At 43.2% G+C, this 18599-nt stretch overlaps 1 protein-coding gene and 1 pseudogene across 10 annotated transcripts in view; both read left to right on the plus strand.

Moving 5' to 3' along the window:
• LOC148025450 (sterol 3-beta-glucosyltransferase UGT80A2-like) overlaps window positions 1-18599 on the plus strand; it is a 182520-nt gene that overhangs the window by 44339 nt on the left and 119582 nt on the right. For 8 of the 10 annotated variants that reach the window (XR_015693096.1, XR_015693097.1, XM_087692582.1 and 5 more), the window contains 3 exons: window positions 8339-8584; window positions 8815-8926; window positions 12136-12303. Coding sequence is in view for 8 of the 10 variants with exons in the window: in XM_087692582.1 (XP_087548708.1) it covers window positions 8339-8584; window positions 8815-8926; window positions 12136-12303 (526 nt within the window). In the remaining 2 variants the exon portion in view is untranslated. The remainder of the gene's footprint in view (window positions 1-8338; window positions 8585-8814; window positions 8927-12135; window positions 12304-18599) is intronic. The other 2 variants (XM_087692581.1, XM_087692580.1) reach the window with 2 other exon arrangements.
• Window positions 1864-8071, plus strand: LOC148025451 (uncharacterized; annotated as a pseudogene).

Raw genomic sequence — 18599 nt, forward strand, 5'->3', positions numbered from 1 at the left:
CAATGCTGGCCCCTTTTTTGCTGTTCCAACAAGTGAAAGCATCCACCCCCGGCCATTTTAATAGGCCATTGAATATAGCCAATTCGTGAGCACTTCCTAAAGCTAGTAGATGGGATCCATATGGTGTCACCTCCTTATCTTGAGATGTCCTGACAAGCCCTAGTTCATCCAATGTCAATTCCTTAAACATTTCACGTTCAGTATCATAGAAGACGGATTGCTCACTTGCTGTTCGAGCATTAAAGTCTTTGTCACAAGACTGTGACAACTATTATCTTTTTGTTGATTTCTTTATTACATATTTTATTTGGTTTTCCTTTTTGGAAGGATCCCTCTTGAAATCTAAATGCTTGAGTTGCATGGCCAGTATGTAAAACGGACAGGAATGTCTAGTGAGTCAAGACTGGACAGTTAAGGTCCAGTACAAGTCTGGGGATGAGACTGATGGCACTGTAGATTGACAAGCTTGGAAGAGACTTGTGAAAGTGTATATGGACAAGTGTGTTGAAGAACTAGCATGGAAGAGACTAGTTCAAAGTGAAGATGGTCAAATCTCCAAGAGATTAGTCCATGTGGGGTCATCAGTGGAAATTCACTTTCAGTTGAGCTACATTACAAATTTGGATGTAGCTATAGTCTGCAAAGATGGTCAGAAGACTAGTGGGATGCAATGGAAGCAACTCCTAAAATTTAGGGAGTTACTATTTTTGGACCTCAGAATCTGTTCGCATCATTATCTTCGTTTTTGCACGAGGATCAATCCTCTGGCTTGTGCCGAGGTCAAATTCTGCACCGAGGATGGAGAATTTTAGACCGGAAGGTTGGAATGGGAAATATCTTCCAGTGTTGCCACTTGGCACAAAGTTGTGCACTTACCTCTTTAAAGAGGGCTGGCGTGCAGTTTTTTGATGGATAGGGGCTCATTTGTAAAAAAACAGCTGCAGATGGAGAGCTCTTGAGAGCTGGTCTACCCTGTCTATGATGCACAGAGGGCTGAGCTTGCTTCCTACTCTCTCTCTCTCCCTGACAGTATGGTTATGCTGCAAAATCAAGGGCCTTTCTTCTGATTCAGGTACAACTGAGTGGAATATGCTGTTTTTGCATGAGGCAAGAGCCTCTTTTCTCCAGGAACAGGAGCAGTTGTTTGCTGCCCACAAGTAGGAACAGGTGAGGGTGGTAACCTCACCAAGCAAGTGTCTGAAACAGCACTAAATCAGTTCTGATTCTGGACTGTTCAGAGGTTAATTCAGAGCCCAATTGATGTCAGAATCAAGGGGCATTTGGCCCAGATGATGCAGGACAGTGCAGGGAACAATATGAGCTGAGAACAGGTGTCAGAACAGGTCTGAACCAGTAATTACAGTGGGCTGAACAGTACTGAGAACAGTATGAGTTGTAAACAGGTGTCAGAACAGGTCTGAACTAGTAATTACAGCAGACTGAAATGATCAATTCTGCACTCCAACCAGAAGTTTTAGACTTGGGCAGAGTTTCCCCTCTTGGTCGGCTTGTTTTGGGTCAGTAATTGTACTGTTATGCTACCAAATTTCACCGAGAATAGGTGAAAGACAGCCCATTGTACTCTCTCTCTTTTTAAAAATAAAGAAATACCGCAAGGGGCGCCTAATTTAGGGGCCAACAGGGTGTCTGTGTGGCAACAGGAGCATTTTAGCTTCCTGTTCTTCTTTTTGATTCCGTGTCTTTAAGTTCAGGTAAAGTGGGCGACTGTTAATTGGGTGAAAGCATTTATATATTTTGATTGTACACTACCGCCCTTCCCAGTGAACAGGCCAGTTACATGGTTCCATTGTCGGGATCGAATCACTTTTTCCCTAAAGAGTGAGCCAGGGTTTGTTTGGGTGTAGACACAGAATTGTGCATTATGGCTGATAGAAAGGAAGACACCAGAGAGGAAGCGTCTTCATCACAGGAGATCCCTGTTGTTCATGAGGTGGGAGAGTCTTCTAGACCTCCACAGTTTGTTACTCCTCCTGTTATGGTTGAGCCACAAGTTCTTACGGCTTCTTCTATGGATGAAGACATTTTCAAGACTCAATTAGTTGTTGCTGTGAGTATGTTTACTCAAGTGATGTAGAATCCAAGGTTTTTGGCATTTTTGCAGCCTTCCCTTCCTTCGCAGCAAGTTGGGCAATCTGCAAAGATTTCGGATCCAGTAGAGGTCCAGGATAAGGGTAAGCATGCTGCAGATTCAGTGGAAACACCAAGGCAGCTTGCGGGAGTCAATGGAGACTCCAAGATTGGTTCCGACTGTCCAGGAACAGGTGGCGGAAACGCTAGTTACACAGGCATTGCCAGTTCAGCTCGCCACTTTACAGCAGCCAAATGTTGGCTTAAATGGACAGCGAAACAGTTTTCAGGCTTTACCACAGGTTTTCCCACCGACCTCTGTACATCCTGGGTACTTTGGAGGTGGATCTGTATTTCAGAGTATGGCTGGTTATGCGCCTGGAAACTAGAATTATGTACCAAGAACAGTGTTTGGGGGTACACAGGGTTTTATGCCAAACCCCATATATGATAATATAGGCATGCAGCCTAGATTTCAGGGAGTTCAGGGCAGTTTTGGCATGCCACAGGGCACTTTTGGTATGGCTGGTTATCAAAACCAGCAAGCAAGTATTGTGTCTACAAGCCCTGTAGTCAGTGGTCCGGCAACTCCTATGCCACCTGTTAGTGTTCCTATGTTACAGGCATATCCTACGGATCCTTTGATGGCTAATGAGAAGCCAAAGCCATACAAGGAAGGTGGTGCAGCTGTACAGTTTGACATCTTTTGAGGATTTGAAGATAGGACTAAGGCTCTTTCTTTCTTATAGCAGTTTGATGCTGCATTTGCAGGAGGGAACTTTACAGAGCCTTCTAAGGTCCGGAAAGGTGCCACTTTTCTTAAGGACAATGCTAGTCAGTGGTGGAGTACACTGTTGATGCAAGGACAGGCTCCTGCCACTTGGACTTACTTTAAGCAAGTATTTGCTTCTGCTTGGTTGACCAATGAATTTGAGATCGATGTTATGTTAGCTTGGCATAATTTGGATGCATCTAAATGCAAGGATCTGGAAGATTATAACAAGAAGTTTTGGGAGGCTTTACTTCCAGTCACTTCTTACAGGGTTGTGCCATTGACCGAGCAGATAGAGAAATATTGCTGTGGGCTGCCCAAGGAACTTCGGAATTATTGTACAAAGACAAAGGTCACCACTTTGACTCAGTTAATTGAGAATGCTACCACAGGAAATGCATTATTGTTGGGACAGTCAAGTGGTTTTGGGGGCAGCATTAAACATGACAAATCTGAAAAATTTTCAGCAAATAAGCCATTTGGTAAACAGGTTTCTCAGAATTCTCAAAGCACAGGTAAACCTTGGCAGTTTAAGAAGAAATTAGCCAAGTCCTTTGGACAGCAGTCAAAGGACCAGAAGAAACCTTTTGTGTGCAAGTCTCTTGAAGAGAGAAAGGCTTTAATGGCTGAGAGGAAGTGCTTTATCTGTGAGCAGATTGGCCATATTGCGTCTAATTGTCCGGACAAGAATAAGAGATCAGCTGATGATGATAAAGAGGACAGGAAAGGAAAGAAGCCCAAACCTTCAGCAGGTTTAGTGCCAGATATGCTGGGAGACAAGCCACACTCGGATGCTAATGAGCTTTGCAGAGCTTGGGGTAAAGTTAGGGATCAACATGTACTTATTTCTTTGATCTTGGAGCTAAGGCAAACTTTATTTCACCAGAGTTGGCTTCTATTTTGGGCATGAGAGCAGATGAGATGGGCTACACAGCAGAGGCAGGGCTGGCATGTCCTAGCCACTCAGAGTCTGTAACACCCATTCTTGGAAAGCTGCGTCTTCATGTACAGTCTTATGTTGATGCAGAATAATTTTATATCATGCCACTTGAAGGCTGTGATGTCTTGTTGGGAATGCCATGGATGTTCAGAAAGCATGGTGTGTTGGATGCCTTTAACAAGACACTGACTTTGGAACATAGGGGAAAGACTCATGTGCTTGATGTGAAGCTTAAAGGAGAGTCTGTACCTGTTGTATCGGCTTCTGCCATTACATATGTACTAAAGAATCATCTTTCTGCGTACTTGATTTTTGCACGTGATGTCAAGGATAATGATGAGTCAAATTTCTCTATGTTAAATAGAGACAGGTCTGCCTTCTTGTCTCAGTTCAGTGATTGTTTTTCTGACTCATTACCGTCACAGTTGCCACCAGAGAGGTTTGAGGATCATGCAATAGATTTGGTGCCAGGCAGTAGCCCACCAAATAGACCTCCGTATAGGGTTAGTGCAGCCCAACAGAAAGGGATATTGAGCCAGGTGAATGAGCTGTTGGAAAAAGGGCTGATTCAGCCAAGTTCATCTCCCTTTTGCTCACCAGTGCTCTTAGTGCAGAAGAAGGATGGCTCTATAATAGTTTATAATACCCCCCCTCCCCCTCTATATAAAGAGATCCCCCAAACTAACCATCATTCCCCCCGAACGCAAAATCCCAAAAATGTTCGGAGATCGCATTGGAGAGAGAGAGAGAGAGAGAGAGAGAGTAGAGAGTAGAGAGTATATATTAACGTCTCTAAAAGGCTAATGTGGCCTATGAGACCAAAGCAATACATACAATGATGGTGTGTTTCTCATCTGGAACGAGAAAAGATGAAAAACATGCCTATAAGACTGAAAAAAAGAAAGTGTCCTATAAAAGGGAAACATGTCAATGATCTAAAAGTGAAAGTAGAAAAAGGAAAACTCTCCATCAATGAGATGTTTGTCCTCTAAGGAGGTGTATCTTTGCATGGCTGAGGCGTCTCGGCATCTGTCTCCTGTGGCGCTCAATGATGGCTTTAATTTATTTGTGGTGTGGATGTCTAGGCCTTCGTCCGGGTGGATGTGGGCGCCTAGACCGACTAAGTGCCACTGCTCTATCCAAAGGGACACCTACAGAAGATGAGGTCCAATGATGATGTACTCCTGTAGGCTGTGTGGCAGTAGCAGTGGTATCTGCCATACTCTGTTGTGTATTAGTGAAAAAGTCAGTGACTGCTCTCTGTCTATGTGAGCCGAGCTGTGGGGGCCTCCTACTTCGTAGAATTGTTGCTCTGCGCCTCTGGAGCTCCAAGAGGAAGAATCCCAAGCATCTCTGATCCTCAAACTGCATGATCCGTTTCAGGGGTCCAAAACCCTCTTGAAACAGATAATGGTATCTACCTCGTATATCATAATATACAATGTATCGGCAGATGTAGTGTTCCTCTGTCTCTGGCTCTCTGTCGCATAGTGGGCATATGCGTTCCTCTGTCTGTATACCCTCCCATCTGCCTGTCTCAATCCTCAGGTGGTGGGATGAGGTGCGGATCTAACCAATAACTGTGCGTAGTCCATGGGGCAGCTGTGTGTCCATGTAATTGGGTCGGGTGATGAAACCATCCTCAGATACCTGAAGGAAGTGGGTCTGGTAGTGTGCCATCCTCGTGCCATGGGGGGAGGGGGGTCGGATCCAGGTCTTCTCTGTATCTAACTTCAGTATGTCTGCTCTGATCACATGGTTTAGCTCTGATCGGCTTAGGTCAAGTATAGGGCAATCTAGGCTATAGTCAAAGGGGGGTAGTCTGTCAATCTGCAGCCCATGTAGACTCATCCATGTACTCATCTGAGCATACCAACAATGTCTGTCACCATCTACTGCTAGTTGTCTAGAAGAGGCCAGGGCTAGCTGTGGGTATCTATCTTGGGGGAGCTCCCATAGTCTATGTATGAAAGTCACTGTTGGACCAAGGCCTCAGCCACCATGGGTGATGCTCCCAACTCATCTCTGATAATCTCATGTGGGGTCGAGCTCTTCGCTCGTATCATACGTGAGATCATCATGACCAATGGTCTTTCCATATGCTCCCACCCGTCATAGTATTCCTTCTTTGATCCATCCTGGTCTCCCAAAGGCTATCTCCTCGTGTGAAAGAGACTCGGATCCCAAATAGCTGCCCCATATAGGAGTGTGGGTGTAACCAAGGTGTCAAAAAGCCACAATTTGGTGTGCGGCTCATGAAATTGTATGTGAGCACATTGCCTCTCCAATGCACCTAAGGCTGCATATGCTTTTGCCAAACGAGCCTCTGATGTCTCTCTCCAAGAGAACTGTGGTCCCTTCAATGTGACCCCCAAATAGACATACTGCCTAACCATCTCCACTGTCTCTCCATCAAAAGTAAACTGGTGCTCAGCTCGTCACCCAAGCAGCTGAAGTGTTAAATACCATAACTTTAGTTTTCCCAAGGTTCACCTTAAGATCTCTATCTCTGCAAAAAGCTGATAATGCATCCAAGTGTCTATTTAGTCCCTCTGGTGAGTCAGATATAAGTACAATATCGTCGGCATAAAGCGGTAATGGTATTAGCACTCCAGCTAGGCTGGCTCCGGCTCCACCAGTTCTGTCCACATATTCTGAAATTTCATCTATGTACAACCCAAATAGTGTCGGTGAAAGTGGACAGCCTTGTTTCACCCCAATGGTGCTATTGACTGTATCTGAGATGCCCTTAGGTGTTCGTACTCTGCCCGTCACTGTCTCATACAAGGCATAGATACTCCATTGTATCTCTACAGGCACATCAATGTTTTGCATTCTTCTCATGAGTCTAGCACGTGGCACTGTGTCAAAGGCCTTGCGAAAGTCCACAAAAACAGCAGTAGATCTTTTTCTTGAATGCCTTGCCTTCTTCGATGATTGCCCTCAATGTAAAGATATGGTCTAGAGTTGTATATCCCCTCCTGAAGCCAGCCTGGCCTTTTGATCTCAGGCCATGCATCTCGGCCCATTCACTCAATGCTTGTTCCATGATAGAGCCATATATTTTGGCCAGCATGTGCCTAGTCATGATAGTTCGATAGTTACTAGGTAGCGCGGGGTCTCCACTTGCGCGAAGTGTTCAGCTACTAAACCATCATGATCTTGGGCTTTTCCATTTTTCAGTTTCCATATGGCATTCCTCACTTTTTTTTTTGTGAAAAATCTGCAATTTGTTGGTCTTGAGGTTGAGGGGAGTGGCATAGGCTCTTGCCCAGGAACATCATAGAGTGTGCAAGCATATCCATGCCAATCATCCGGTCTAGTAATCTATAAGGGTGGCTGGTTCTCATGCATCTTTTTCCATGCTCTCTTGCTGTCTTGTCCCAAGAACATGGAATACATTTCTGTTTCTAGTCTGCTCAGGTATTCCCGCTTCTTTTTGCGTACCAATCGTTTGAAGAGTGTTCGAGCATGCTTATGTGTACATGTGCCAAGTGCCACCTCTCGCTGAAAACGTGCTCGTGTCTCTCTGCACTCATCATCATACCAGCCATTCTGTGGGGCATTACCTCGTGGAGGTTTATCTGACGGTGTAGTGTATGGGAAAGCGTAGGCTGCTGAAGTGTGTATTATCTCGGCCAATTGTCCTGTAAACTCATCCAGAGAGACCTGTGTGTCTAGCTCCCTCAATGCGTCTCACATAGTAGTGCTGTGTATGTGTGAGGTCGCTTCCACAAAATCATAGCGTGGTAATTTTGGTATGTGTGGCTGTGCTTCGTGTATATGCCCATATTGCATTGTGAAAGCTAGAATGGCATGGTCTGTTGCTAATCCAATTGGTCTGTCTGAGATTTCAAAGCTTTTTATGTCAGGTAGCAAGTTGGGTGATCCAATCAAATAGTCCACTGTGGTTGACCCTTTCTTGTTATTCCAACATGTGAAACCATTAGATCTTGGCCACTGTGGCAGCCCGTTAAGGATGGCCAAACCATGTGCACTTCCCAATGCCAGGAGAGAGAGAGAGAGAGAGAGAGAGAGAGAGAGAGAGAGAGAGGAGAAATCTAGTTTCTATCGAGAATGGTGCATCCATGAGTGTTGTTACAGACAAGATATGAATAAACAAGTTCAGAGGTGGTTTTTGATTTGAAAGATTTGTGATTGTGCAAACCTCTTAATTTTACTTCCATTAAAGGACTGGAATGGTTATAGGATATGGCGTGTCTGTAATTAGCTCTTGTCTTACGGTTTTACTCTCCTCTATACAGGATTGATTTGGTCTCCTGGATTAGGTATGCTGTTTGTTGTTGTGTGGTTTAGTTCTGATTTTATTGGAGTTATGAATATCCTGATGCATTTATGTTGCTCTAAAGCCTATTACAGAAACATCAAAAAGCTGACTTGGGATTGGTTATAGATGCTTGGTGTGATGCATGATTGTGCAATGAGTTGATGATAAAAACATATTATTGAAGGCAGATAGATGCCATTGAACTTTAATTGACAAGTGCACGTGCAATACCAACTTTGTACTGAAACAGAAAAGGCTGATGAAGCGCATGGTTACTGTGAAGCCAAATGGTACTATTGAGTTTGATGTTGATAGCAGTTCTCCTTTTGGGTTCGATCTATTTGGAGCAGAAATTGAGGACACAAGAGAAGGGATGGTTTTTGAAGGAGAGGGAGAAGAGGAAATTGAAGCCATTCCTCCTCTGCAAATTGCCATGCTTATTGTAGGGACAAGAGGAGATGTGCAGCCTTTTGTTGCTATTGGAAAACACCTTCAGGTCTGATAATTCTAGAGTAGCAAAACCATTGTGTTTTTGGAGTACAATTTCGAGATTACTCTGATAATCTGGTATTAAGGTGTAAAGCATGTTCCTTCTGCCCCACTCATTGGCACTTTCAGGCAATTGTGGGCTTTCATTGCTATAGGAAAAGCTGCAAGCGTATTGCTTCTTTTCTTTTAACAGTTTTGAGTAATTGATGTTCTTTGTTATGACAACAATTTATGCAGGAATATGGCCATCGTGTGAGGTTGGCAACTCATTCAAATTTTCGGGAATTTGTGTTGAAATCAGGGCTGGAGTTTTTTCCCTTAGGCGGAGACCCAAAAGTCCTAGCAGGATGTATGTATCCTTTGGTTTTGCAAGTTGTACTGTACCTGTTTTTGCTATCTTTCCTATCTGTATTTGTTTTGCTACTCTTTTTGAGAAGCTTGCCTTGTTGCTAATATTTGGCATTAAATATTGTACATACAAATGCAGTTTACTACATCCAAATGTGCTTGCAGGTGTGCACTTGTTAGTCCATATGTTGAAAAGGGAGGTAGGAAAAACAGGAACCTTTGCTAAAGATGGTGTGAATATAGGCATGGACAGAGCTGGATAAGGCAGGGAAGGGCTTCCCAAGCTTCAGAGGATTTGGGTATTGCAGTTTTTATTTCATCCTTTTTACAGGTGTTTGCACTTTATACACAGGAGGAGAAGAGAAGGGTGCCATTTCCATAGGATTGTTGTTGAGTGTGTTCTGCTTCAAGGCAATGTTTTGTTGGAGCTTTTCAGGGTAGTTGGAGGCTGCAAGCAGGCAGTTTTCGGGGTGTCTAGAGCAGAATTTTCACACAGGATTGCCATGCTTATGTGGGGTAGAAGATTCCTGACCTCACCAGTGCATAGAGGCGATTTGTAGTTAGTGGAAGCAGGTGATGTTGGTATTGCCTTGTGTAGGCAAATACTGCTGGAAATGAGGAGGATGATATTTGTAATTTTGTTCCACGAAGACTGAAATCTCAACATACCTTAGCACTATCAGAGGACCTTGGCTGACCTTGATAGAATGACAGAGATCTGTAGGGATAGGAATCTCTGTCGCTTGGGTGCTTGGTGGTGTTCACTCCGTACATGAGAATTCAGGTCACCATTTCCCATCACCATAGGATTTACACACAGATATCCCATGTCAGTAAAGAGTGTTATGGATGAATTTTTTACTCATAAAGAAAAGTAAAATTTAAAAGATGAAATATACGATGGATCAGTTGTATTCACCTTTTAAGTCTCGTAGTTCATTTTGACCTTTTGCAAACACTCTTCAAATTCTCTCTCTGTACTGCCTTGTATTGCTAGAAATGAGGATGATATTAATAATTTTTGTTGTATGAAAAATGAAATCTCAACATACTTTAGCTAGCAGTATCAGAGGACCTTGAGTGGCATCGACAGAATGACAGAGATCTGTTGGGATAGGAATCTCTGCCGCTTGGGTGCTTGGTGGTGTTAACACTGTACATGAGGATTCAGGTCATCGTTTCCCATCACCATAGGATTTTCACAAAGATACCCCATATCAGTAAAGAGTATTGTGGATGCGTAAAGATCTCTCCACCCTAACCGTATGTTGGATATTTTAGGGTAGTAGGAGAGCCATGAGCTCCTTAGCTCCTTGAACACAATTGTTGAAAGGATCATTTAATCATAAAGAGAAGTAATTAGTAAAAGATGAAAATTGAAATATATGTTGGATCAGCCATATTCACCTTTTTAGTCTCATAGTTCATCTTGGCCTTTTGCAAATATTAAATTCTCTCTTTGTCCCCCCACCCACCAAACACAGACACTCTGGTTGGCCGGCTGCCCGTGCCCAAAACAGAGTAAAAAAACCCTGAAAACCAAATAGAGTGAAGGTAGAGTCAAAGGAGCTTTTGTCATTGTATCATGTGCTAGGCTTTTGAGGAGGCTGCAGGAACCTCGAGTGCCAGACCAGTTGAATGTGGAGGGGCCCCGTCAGGGGTTTTGGTGGGGCGGGAGTCAGTGTGCTTGGTACAAGTGATTGATGGAGGGTTATTAGATAGAGTGACCAGCAATATTGGGGCGAAACAGGAGTTCCTGCTAGACATAACTTTGCTAGGCATAGCCTGCACGGACTGCAGTGCAGTGTGGGCTGGATGAGGAAGAAAATGGGAAGGAAGGAGGTGAGGTGGATAATGGAGAAAGCAAGTAAGAGGAGGATTGGCAGATGGGCTGCAGCAAGAAGGTGAGGCAGGAGGAGGGGGAACAAGGGGCAGGCTGGCTGTAGCATGAGCTTGGGATGAAGTACATGGCAGGGCAAGATGGGCGATTTCCTCTGCTTAAGATATTTGTGCAAGGGTGAGAACCAACTCTTGCACAAGCAGACACGATCAAGTGGTTCTGTTTTTATGATTTTGGATGACCCATGAGAGTAGCTAGAAGACTAAACAATAATCAGTAATAAGAGATAAGTGAAGGTTCATTCAAAGTGCGATGTTGTGTAGTGGTTTGACATGACTCGCAAGCATGCAAAGGCACATGCATGTAAAGCTCAAGCGAAACTATAAATGCTGTTGTCCACCATCAGCCAAGGTTTTTATAGACCTTTCAATGAGCCATAATAGCATAACGGAAGTCTCGACATTATAAAAGAGATTAGCGAATTCTTGCATTAAAGTGTGACCTTACACATGCATGCAAAAACTCAAGTGCAAACTTTGATATGGTTTTGATGGAGCAAACTTTGAATGGTTTTAATTGAAGACAGCAGCTTAGACTGTGTCAGGAGATATGTCAATGCTTCATTTAAAGTAACTTGACCACATATACTAGCAGTCAAAATTTACAGACAAATCCTGTACATAAACCTCACATGTACAAACATACAAACAAAAGTGAAGTATGAATAAGATAACGAAATACCGAAGACAATGACTGCAAAGGTTTTGGGAGATAACTACCCTTGAAACACAGTATTTGCTTGGCAGTGTATTACATGAGCTATTACTAAATTTGGGAAACAGGGTGTAGGTTGCAGTGCTTGTCCTTGTACATGCTGTGAATTGTGTGGCTTACATGAATGGGGTTTTTGCCTTATGGAGGATTTGGATTGGCCACAATGAAAATGATCTGAACCTTTCAGATTGACAAGTTTTATCAATCTTTATGTGATTTGCATTGATTTTACTAGACCGGAAATTGCAGCTTGACTTTCTTCTCCTCCATGTTAAAGTGACAAGGTTTTCATTTTGTACAGTTGATTATCTAGCCTGTGTGCATGTTAAAAGGTTTATATTTGGTAGTCACTCAAGCGTAAAGTTAGTTTTTATGAATGGGAATGAGTTTGAGCTAGCATGTGGAAGGATAGGATGTAAGTAATGGGTAACTCTCTGACAGTAGATGTCACCTATTTTGGTGCAACTCAATTAGAACAAAACAATGTTTGAGATTTTCCATTCTGAGGTGCATGTTTATTAATGTTGTGAAGCGTCTTTACTTCTGGATGCTTATAAGTCATGTTAATGAGATTTGGCATCGTTGTCTTTTCACAGATATGGTAAAGAACAAGGGATTTTTACCATCAGGACCATCAGAGATAAGGACACAGCGGAAGCAGCTTAAGTCCATTATTTTCTCTTTATTGCCTGCCTGTATAGATCCGTATGAGTCTAGTGTGCAATTTAAAGCACAGGCAATAATAGCCAATCCTCCCACTTATGGTATGTGTCATGTCTGAGTTTTTGAGCTTACTAATAATTTCCACACCAAAGAACTTATAAAGCAGCTCAATGTCATGCTGTGTAATGAGCTACATGTGAGACCTGGGGATAGGAATAGTCTGCAACCTGTGTATGCAAGTGGAAAACTGATCTTCTTCTGCCAGTGCTCTCTTTGCATTTGGAGAAGAATGGATAATGAATTGAGTTTAGATGGCTTTGTGACCTTCAGCTGATGTCTAATGGTGGAAATACTACCATCTTTGAATGATTCATTGTGACACTTTCTTGAGCCAAAGAAATAGCTTGAAAAAGAAGATGACACTAAATGTTTTATGGGTCGTATGTGACACTATTTGATCTTCCAATATGCTAGCCGCTTGGCTTGATGCCTACCTGATTATTGTAGATCTTAGAAAGCATTAATTGTCATAAATGTCAAAGTCCGTTTGAAGTTTATTTTGATATTCCAGAAAATTGCTTGAAGCTGCATCAAAGCAAATGCTAAAGGGCAGTAATTGCAAGTAGGAAAAAAATTTATTCAAAAAGAGTGATCAGAAGGTTGGATTGAAAGCTGGTCCAGTAAAGTGGTTAGTGATGTGTAACTCCTCTTTGGTCAGTACTTTGTCCAATAGTGGATAATGTAGCAACTCCTTAGGTGGGTCAAGTTTGTGTGGTTCAATAATTGACCTGAGAGACCCAATCTCACAGTATGTAGGGTCGCATTGTAGCAAACTGACTACATAATGATATTCGGCCATGGTTATGAGATGGCTACTTGCAGTGGCAATGTCATATCGTAATGTGTACCAGTTCCTTATGAAATGCCTTGAAGAGTTGCATTGTTATTTGAGTATCCTCTCATTCAAAATTGTACTGTTAAGTTTCTTTCTGTTTTCCATTTTGGGATGTTATGTTTCTTGTCTGTTTTCCATTTTGAGATTGACATGGAAGCATGAAGCCACAAGGTGTTTTGGTCATGCTTGCGTAAAAGTGTCGTTGCAGTGCACTTGCACTTGCACTTGATATCATTCAATTGTTAATCCCCTAAGTGCTTGCATGCTTTTGTTGATGAGAAACCTTGCAGTATGTCATTCTTTAGGATTTAGATGAGTAGGGCCACCCAACATTGAAACAAGTAGCAATCAGCACACATTTTCAGAAATGAAATGTGATCCTTATCCGGGTTACACACATTCCCAACATTTTCATTATCATCTTTATCCTTAGTAAAAACTAAGTTTGCTGAGACATACTTATGAGAGTGATAGGGAAAAGAAAACCAAGTGTTCAAGATAGGAACCAAATGTATTGTTACCTACTATTTGTAGTAGAAAACTGATGGTGAGGTCCATATGCATGCAAATTACCGGTAGAAGCATACGACTTTTTCCTTTATCATTATCTGTCCTAACTGCCTTTATTGACTGCCCTGTTTTACTTTTCCAGTTTGCTTTGAGCTGTTAAAAACATGATAAAGCGAACTTCAATATAATGAGAATAGTCATCAATAAATCTAAGATAAAACCATAATCCTCCTAGTGCCTTGGTTGGCAGGAGCCCATCAACCTGTTCGGAAGTCAAGTATTGACTTTGTAGAATCAATAAGCTTAACAGTGTGGTGTTCACAAGCGAGATACATCATTGTAGCAACTGACTACTTAACAAAGTTTGGAGAGGCTAGGGCCACACAAAGAAATGATTCTAGAAGGACATGGAGCCAAATCTCTTGATTTGGCTGCCTCCAGATATTATTCTGAATTCAATCAAACATGTGTTGGAGCCACAAATTTCAATACCAGCATGCTTTATTAACCTCTTGAGCACCCAATACTATCTTCTCTTCTGTCCAGTTGAAGATTGTGCCCACCAAAAACATGCCTTTCGGCAACATGGTATCTAGAAAATAATTGCATTTGCATGTTTGTAGCAGAACATCCCCTATTATCCAGCAGGATGCTGAGATCTAGATAATCTGGTAGATCGTATGGATTAGCATGCATTTGAGTGGTGAAAAAATTGGCTTTTGATGCTGACTGTGCCTTCTAAGCTTGTGTAAAGTTAATCTCAATATCCTTTTCTTTCATCATCCAACTGTTTCATGGTAGATGAACAAACAGAAGGTTGGGGTTAAGAGTTCTTTTCTCTTCTCTGAAGATGAAAGGCTGCAAAGATGTGGTGGGTACCATTTTGATGATTTGGAGTCAAGTACACACGCATTTCAGTCTATCTACAGGATTCTGGCTATCTGGCAGGTTTTGGCTGGCTTGAAACTTTGCCTGATCAAAAGAACCATGTGGATGGTAGGATCAATCTTTTTTGTGCTATGGATGAATGGAAGAGAAGAGAAAAAGTTACGGTGTTAATTTTTTTTTCTTGTTTCCCCCTTTTTAGACATCCATGCAAGCTGCTCCAATGCAAGCATCTCTAGGTGTTTGCATTCACAAAAACGTTTTAAGCTTTTGGCTGTTTGCAGTACCAGCTAATTTGCTATATAGTATTGCTTTTCAGCATGGCTTTTGTTTAATGATAGATATCTGTAGAGTGGTCATGCACCCTACCACAGTGGTTAATTTGATGAGAGGTTTGTTGGGTATTTTACTCACGCCTTACTTACGCCTACGCTCATATGGGAGTGTCGGTGATCAGTAGGACACTGGGGCACTTTTTACTCTCGGTAGGAGAGGTTTTTTCCCCCAGACTTATGGTCTTATTATCGTATGTACTTATGTGCTTATGTTACACACATTTAGGCACTTAGTGTGTGTCGGGTGTGAACACCCCTCTACAACCCTAAGGTTTAAGGGTTGTACTTTGTACTTTCAGATTACACTTTTTCAGTCTATTCTCTTGGGTGTTGTGCTTCAACTCTGTCTCTCTCACTCTCACACTGTCTACTGAATCTGGCTGTACCTCGATTCTCTGCTCTCACATTTGGTATCAGAGCGTGTAGAGTGTCTACATAGCATGTGGGAAAACACAACACAACAAAAGATGGCAACAAACGCACGTGTAAGAGACCCCTTCCTTCTCCGTTGGTATTTCCTGCAAATGCAACACCTCCGCTTGAGCGTTGGTATTTTCTGCAAATGCAACATCTCCACTCTTGCTTCCATCACAAGTCTTTCGCTGCATCTTCTCCTCTAGTAGCATGGTACTAAGTTCCTCAAAAGTGAGAGAGAGCATGAGTTCTAACATGTGTATGAAATGCTCCAGCTGGATCATCATTATCCAGGGAAGAACTTCTTCAATGTATCTACCAGCTAGTTCCTCACATGTCTTCGCTACGCGCAGCTCCAACAGCCAACGTCAGCAATGTCAGCGTCAGCGGAGTCAGCAACGTCAGCGTTAGCGTCGTTAGCAACGTCTGCAGCCCGTCGCCTGTCGTCCACGTCAGACCTGCCTCCGTCCGCCAGGGCCCCGTTTCCTACGCTGCCTGTCATCCTGCCCGTCAGACGCCAGGGCTCCACGTCGTCCGCCAGGGTCCCGTTTCCTGCGCCGCCTGTCTACCTCCACGAGTCAACTCCTGCTCGTGACCATCCTGCCCGCCATTTGACGCGTCCACGTCAGCTCGCGTCCACGTCGCCTGCCCAGTCAACGTCCTGTCCACTTCGTCAGACGACGCCCGTCAGACCACCGTTTTTGACCACACGCCAGTCTGCTCTGCAACAGGTAAAATTTTCAAAATTTTTTATTATTTCAGCCCAGAACAAAGCTCTGGAAGAGAAGGTTCACACGCGGCAACACAGAACAAGTGCAGGAAAAATTTCATGCAAATTTTTAGACAGGATCGTCAGACATTTTGGGGCTTTTGTGTATTTGGAAGACAGTTGCATTTGGACTGCTGATACAGTCACAGAAAGACTGTTTTTGACAGAAATTTGGCAAAAATTTTGGGGATTTTGACATAACAGTGTTGCAGTGCACTGTTTGCACCTTGGGAAGCGTGCATTAAAAGACAGTTTTCTGATAGAGTACGCCCTTGCACATTAATTGCAGAAATGTATTTGCTGCAATTTCTGAAAATTTGCAGATTTCCAGTTCATACTACTTTGACATTGCTCATTTTGTCTTTGGAAATTTGTCATCATGGCAAATCAGGGAGGTGATGTTTTTACGTATGTATCCAAGGAGGACAGACTGGACGGAAACAACTATTCCCTTTGGTCATTCATGATGAAAAATGTATTAGTGTCCAAGAATTTATGGGATTATGTCAGTGGAGAGGAAACTCGACCGGGAGTTGTAGCTTCCGCTACTCCTCCTCCCCATGGCGCACGTGGACAACGGGGGCCTCAGCCCGCTTCACCTCAGCCACTTCCTCCAAGAACTGCAGCTCAAAAAGCTTGGGATACCCGTGATGCACAGGCCTTGTCGCTGATTGCTCTGGCAGTTCAGCGGTCCATCATACCTCATATCCGTTCGGCATCTTCTTCACGAGATGCATGGTTGACTTTGGAGCATATGTTTGCAGGAAAAAATGAGACACGGATCTCTTTCTTAAAGAAAGAGTTGGAAACTCTGAAGATGCGTGAAGGTGATTCTATGCGGGATCACTTAAACAAGATTCAGGACTTGAGGGAGCAGCTCATGAATGTAGATGAGTATTTTTCGGATGCACAGTTGATATCCACCACCTTGAATTCCCTACCTCCTTCGTACTTGTCTTTTCATACTGCATTGAACCTCACCATGAGGATTGCTGAGCACCCACTCACTTTTATTCAGTTGGTTAGCTTGCTTCTAGAGGAGGAGCAAACACTGAAAAATAGTGGTGTGGATGCTATAGTCTCTGAGCAGGCTTTTGTGGCAAGACAAAAAGGCAAGAACAACAAGGTGAAAAGTGCTCCACAGAGTTCTGGCACTTCAGGCACATCGCAGAATCAATCACAAGGGGGGACGCAAGCAAAGAAAGGAAAATGTCATTATTGTAAGAAGCCCGGCCACTATATCACTGAGTGCAGAAAGCGCATTGCCAAAGAGAAGAAGAAGGAGTCAGGAATGTCTGTTTCTACTACTCCTTCCACTGCTAGTGAGTCCGCGTCCTTTGTTGTGGACAGGGACTATTGTTTTTACACTTGCAGTTATAACATCTCTTGGGCCGATAGAGCACTTAGCTCTACAGAGGATGCTGACACTTGGTTCTTTGAGAGTGGTGCTTCTAGACATATCACATCTCGCAGAGATTTGTTTACTTCAGTAAGTGCACCTCCCGTTGGGAAATCGGTACAGTGTGCCAATAATGCATCATACCTTGTTTGTGGTATTGGGGAGATTCAGCTCATAGCCATTGATGCTCTACTCTCCGCCTGTAGGATGCTTTGTTTGTGCCTGGAATAAAGAAGAATTTGCTTTCTATTTCTTCTTTGGCACGTTGTGGTATGCAGGTCACCTTTGATGATGACCGTTGCATGGTTCGAGAAAAAGAATGCATGACTTTGGTCTTGACAGGATCTTTGTGTCATGGTTTATATGAGTTGGATGCTCTTTCAGTAGATCAGTCAGCATACTTGACATCCACTCTTACTCCTGCTATGATACAGGCGGAGTTATGGCATGCTCGTTTAGGGCATGTAAACTTTGGCAGCTTGATGCTTTTACAGCGTACTCAGATGCTGGATGGCTTACCTCTCTTGGAGAGACCTCTCGAGCACTTATGCGAGGGATGCATTTTGGGGAAAATGTATCGGTTCTCATTTCCTCGTGATGTTGCTTTCAGGGCAACAACCAGATTGCAGTTGGTGCATTCAGATGTTTGTGGGCCTATGCAGACCATGTCATTGGGTGGTTGTTATTATTTTGTGACATTCATTGATGACTTCACACGTTTTTGCTGGGTCTATTGTTTGAAAAAGAAGTCAGAAGTGTATGATGCATTTTTGGCTTTCAGTGCACTTGTTGAAAACCAATCTGGATGCCACATTAAGACTCTCCGTTCGGACCGAGGGGGGGAATACATGTCCTCTATGCTGAATTCTTTTTTGCAGCAGAAGGGCATAGTACATCAGTATACTACAGCTTATACTCCACAGCAGAATGGGGTAGCAGAGAGGAAAAATCGGTCACTCATGGAGATGGCCAGATGTATGCTGAAGGCAAAGAGCTTGCCTCATAGTTTTTGGATGGAAGCAGTCATGTGTGCTTGCCATATTTTGAACAGATGCCCTACCAAAGCCTTGAAGACCATCACACCATTGGAAGCTTGGAACAGCCGTAAACCTTCTGTTGGTCACTTTCGTACCTTTGGGTGTCTTGCCTATGCCCATATTCCACAGGTACTTAGAAGAAAATTGGACAAC

Source organism: Lygodium microphyllum, chromosome 14 (genome assembly GCF_053477565.2).
Source record: "Lygodium microphyllum isolate KBCC chromosome 14, Lygodium_microphyllum_v1.1.10, whole genome shotgun sequence".
Taxonomy (NCBI): Eukaryota; Viridiplantae; Streptophyta; class Polypodiopsida; order Schizaeales; family Lygodiaceae; genus Lygodium; species Lygodium microphyllum.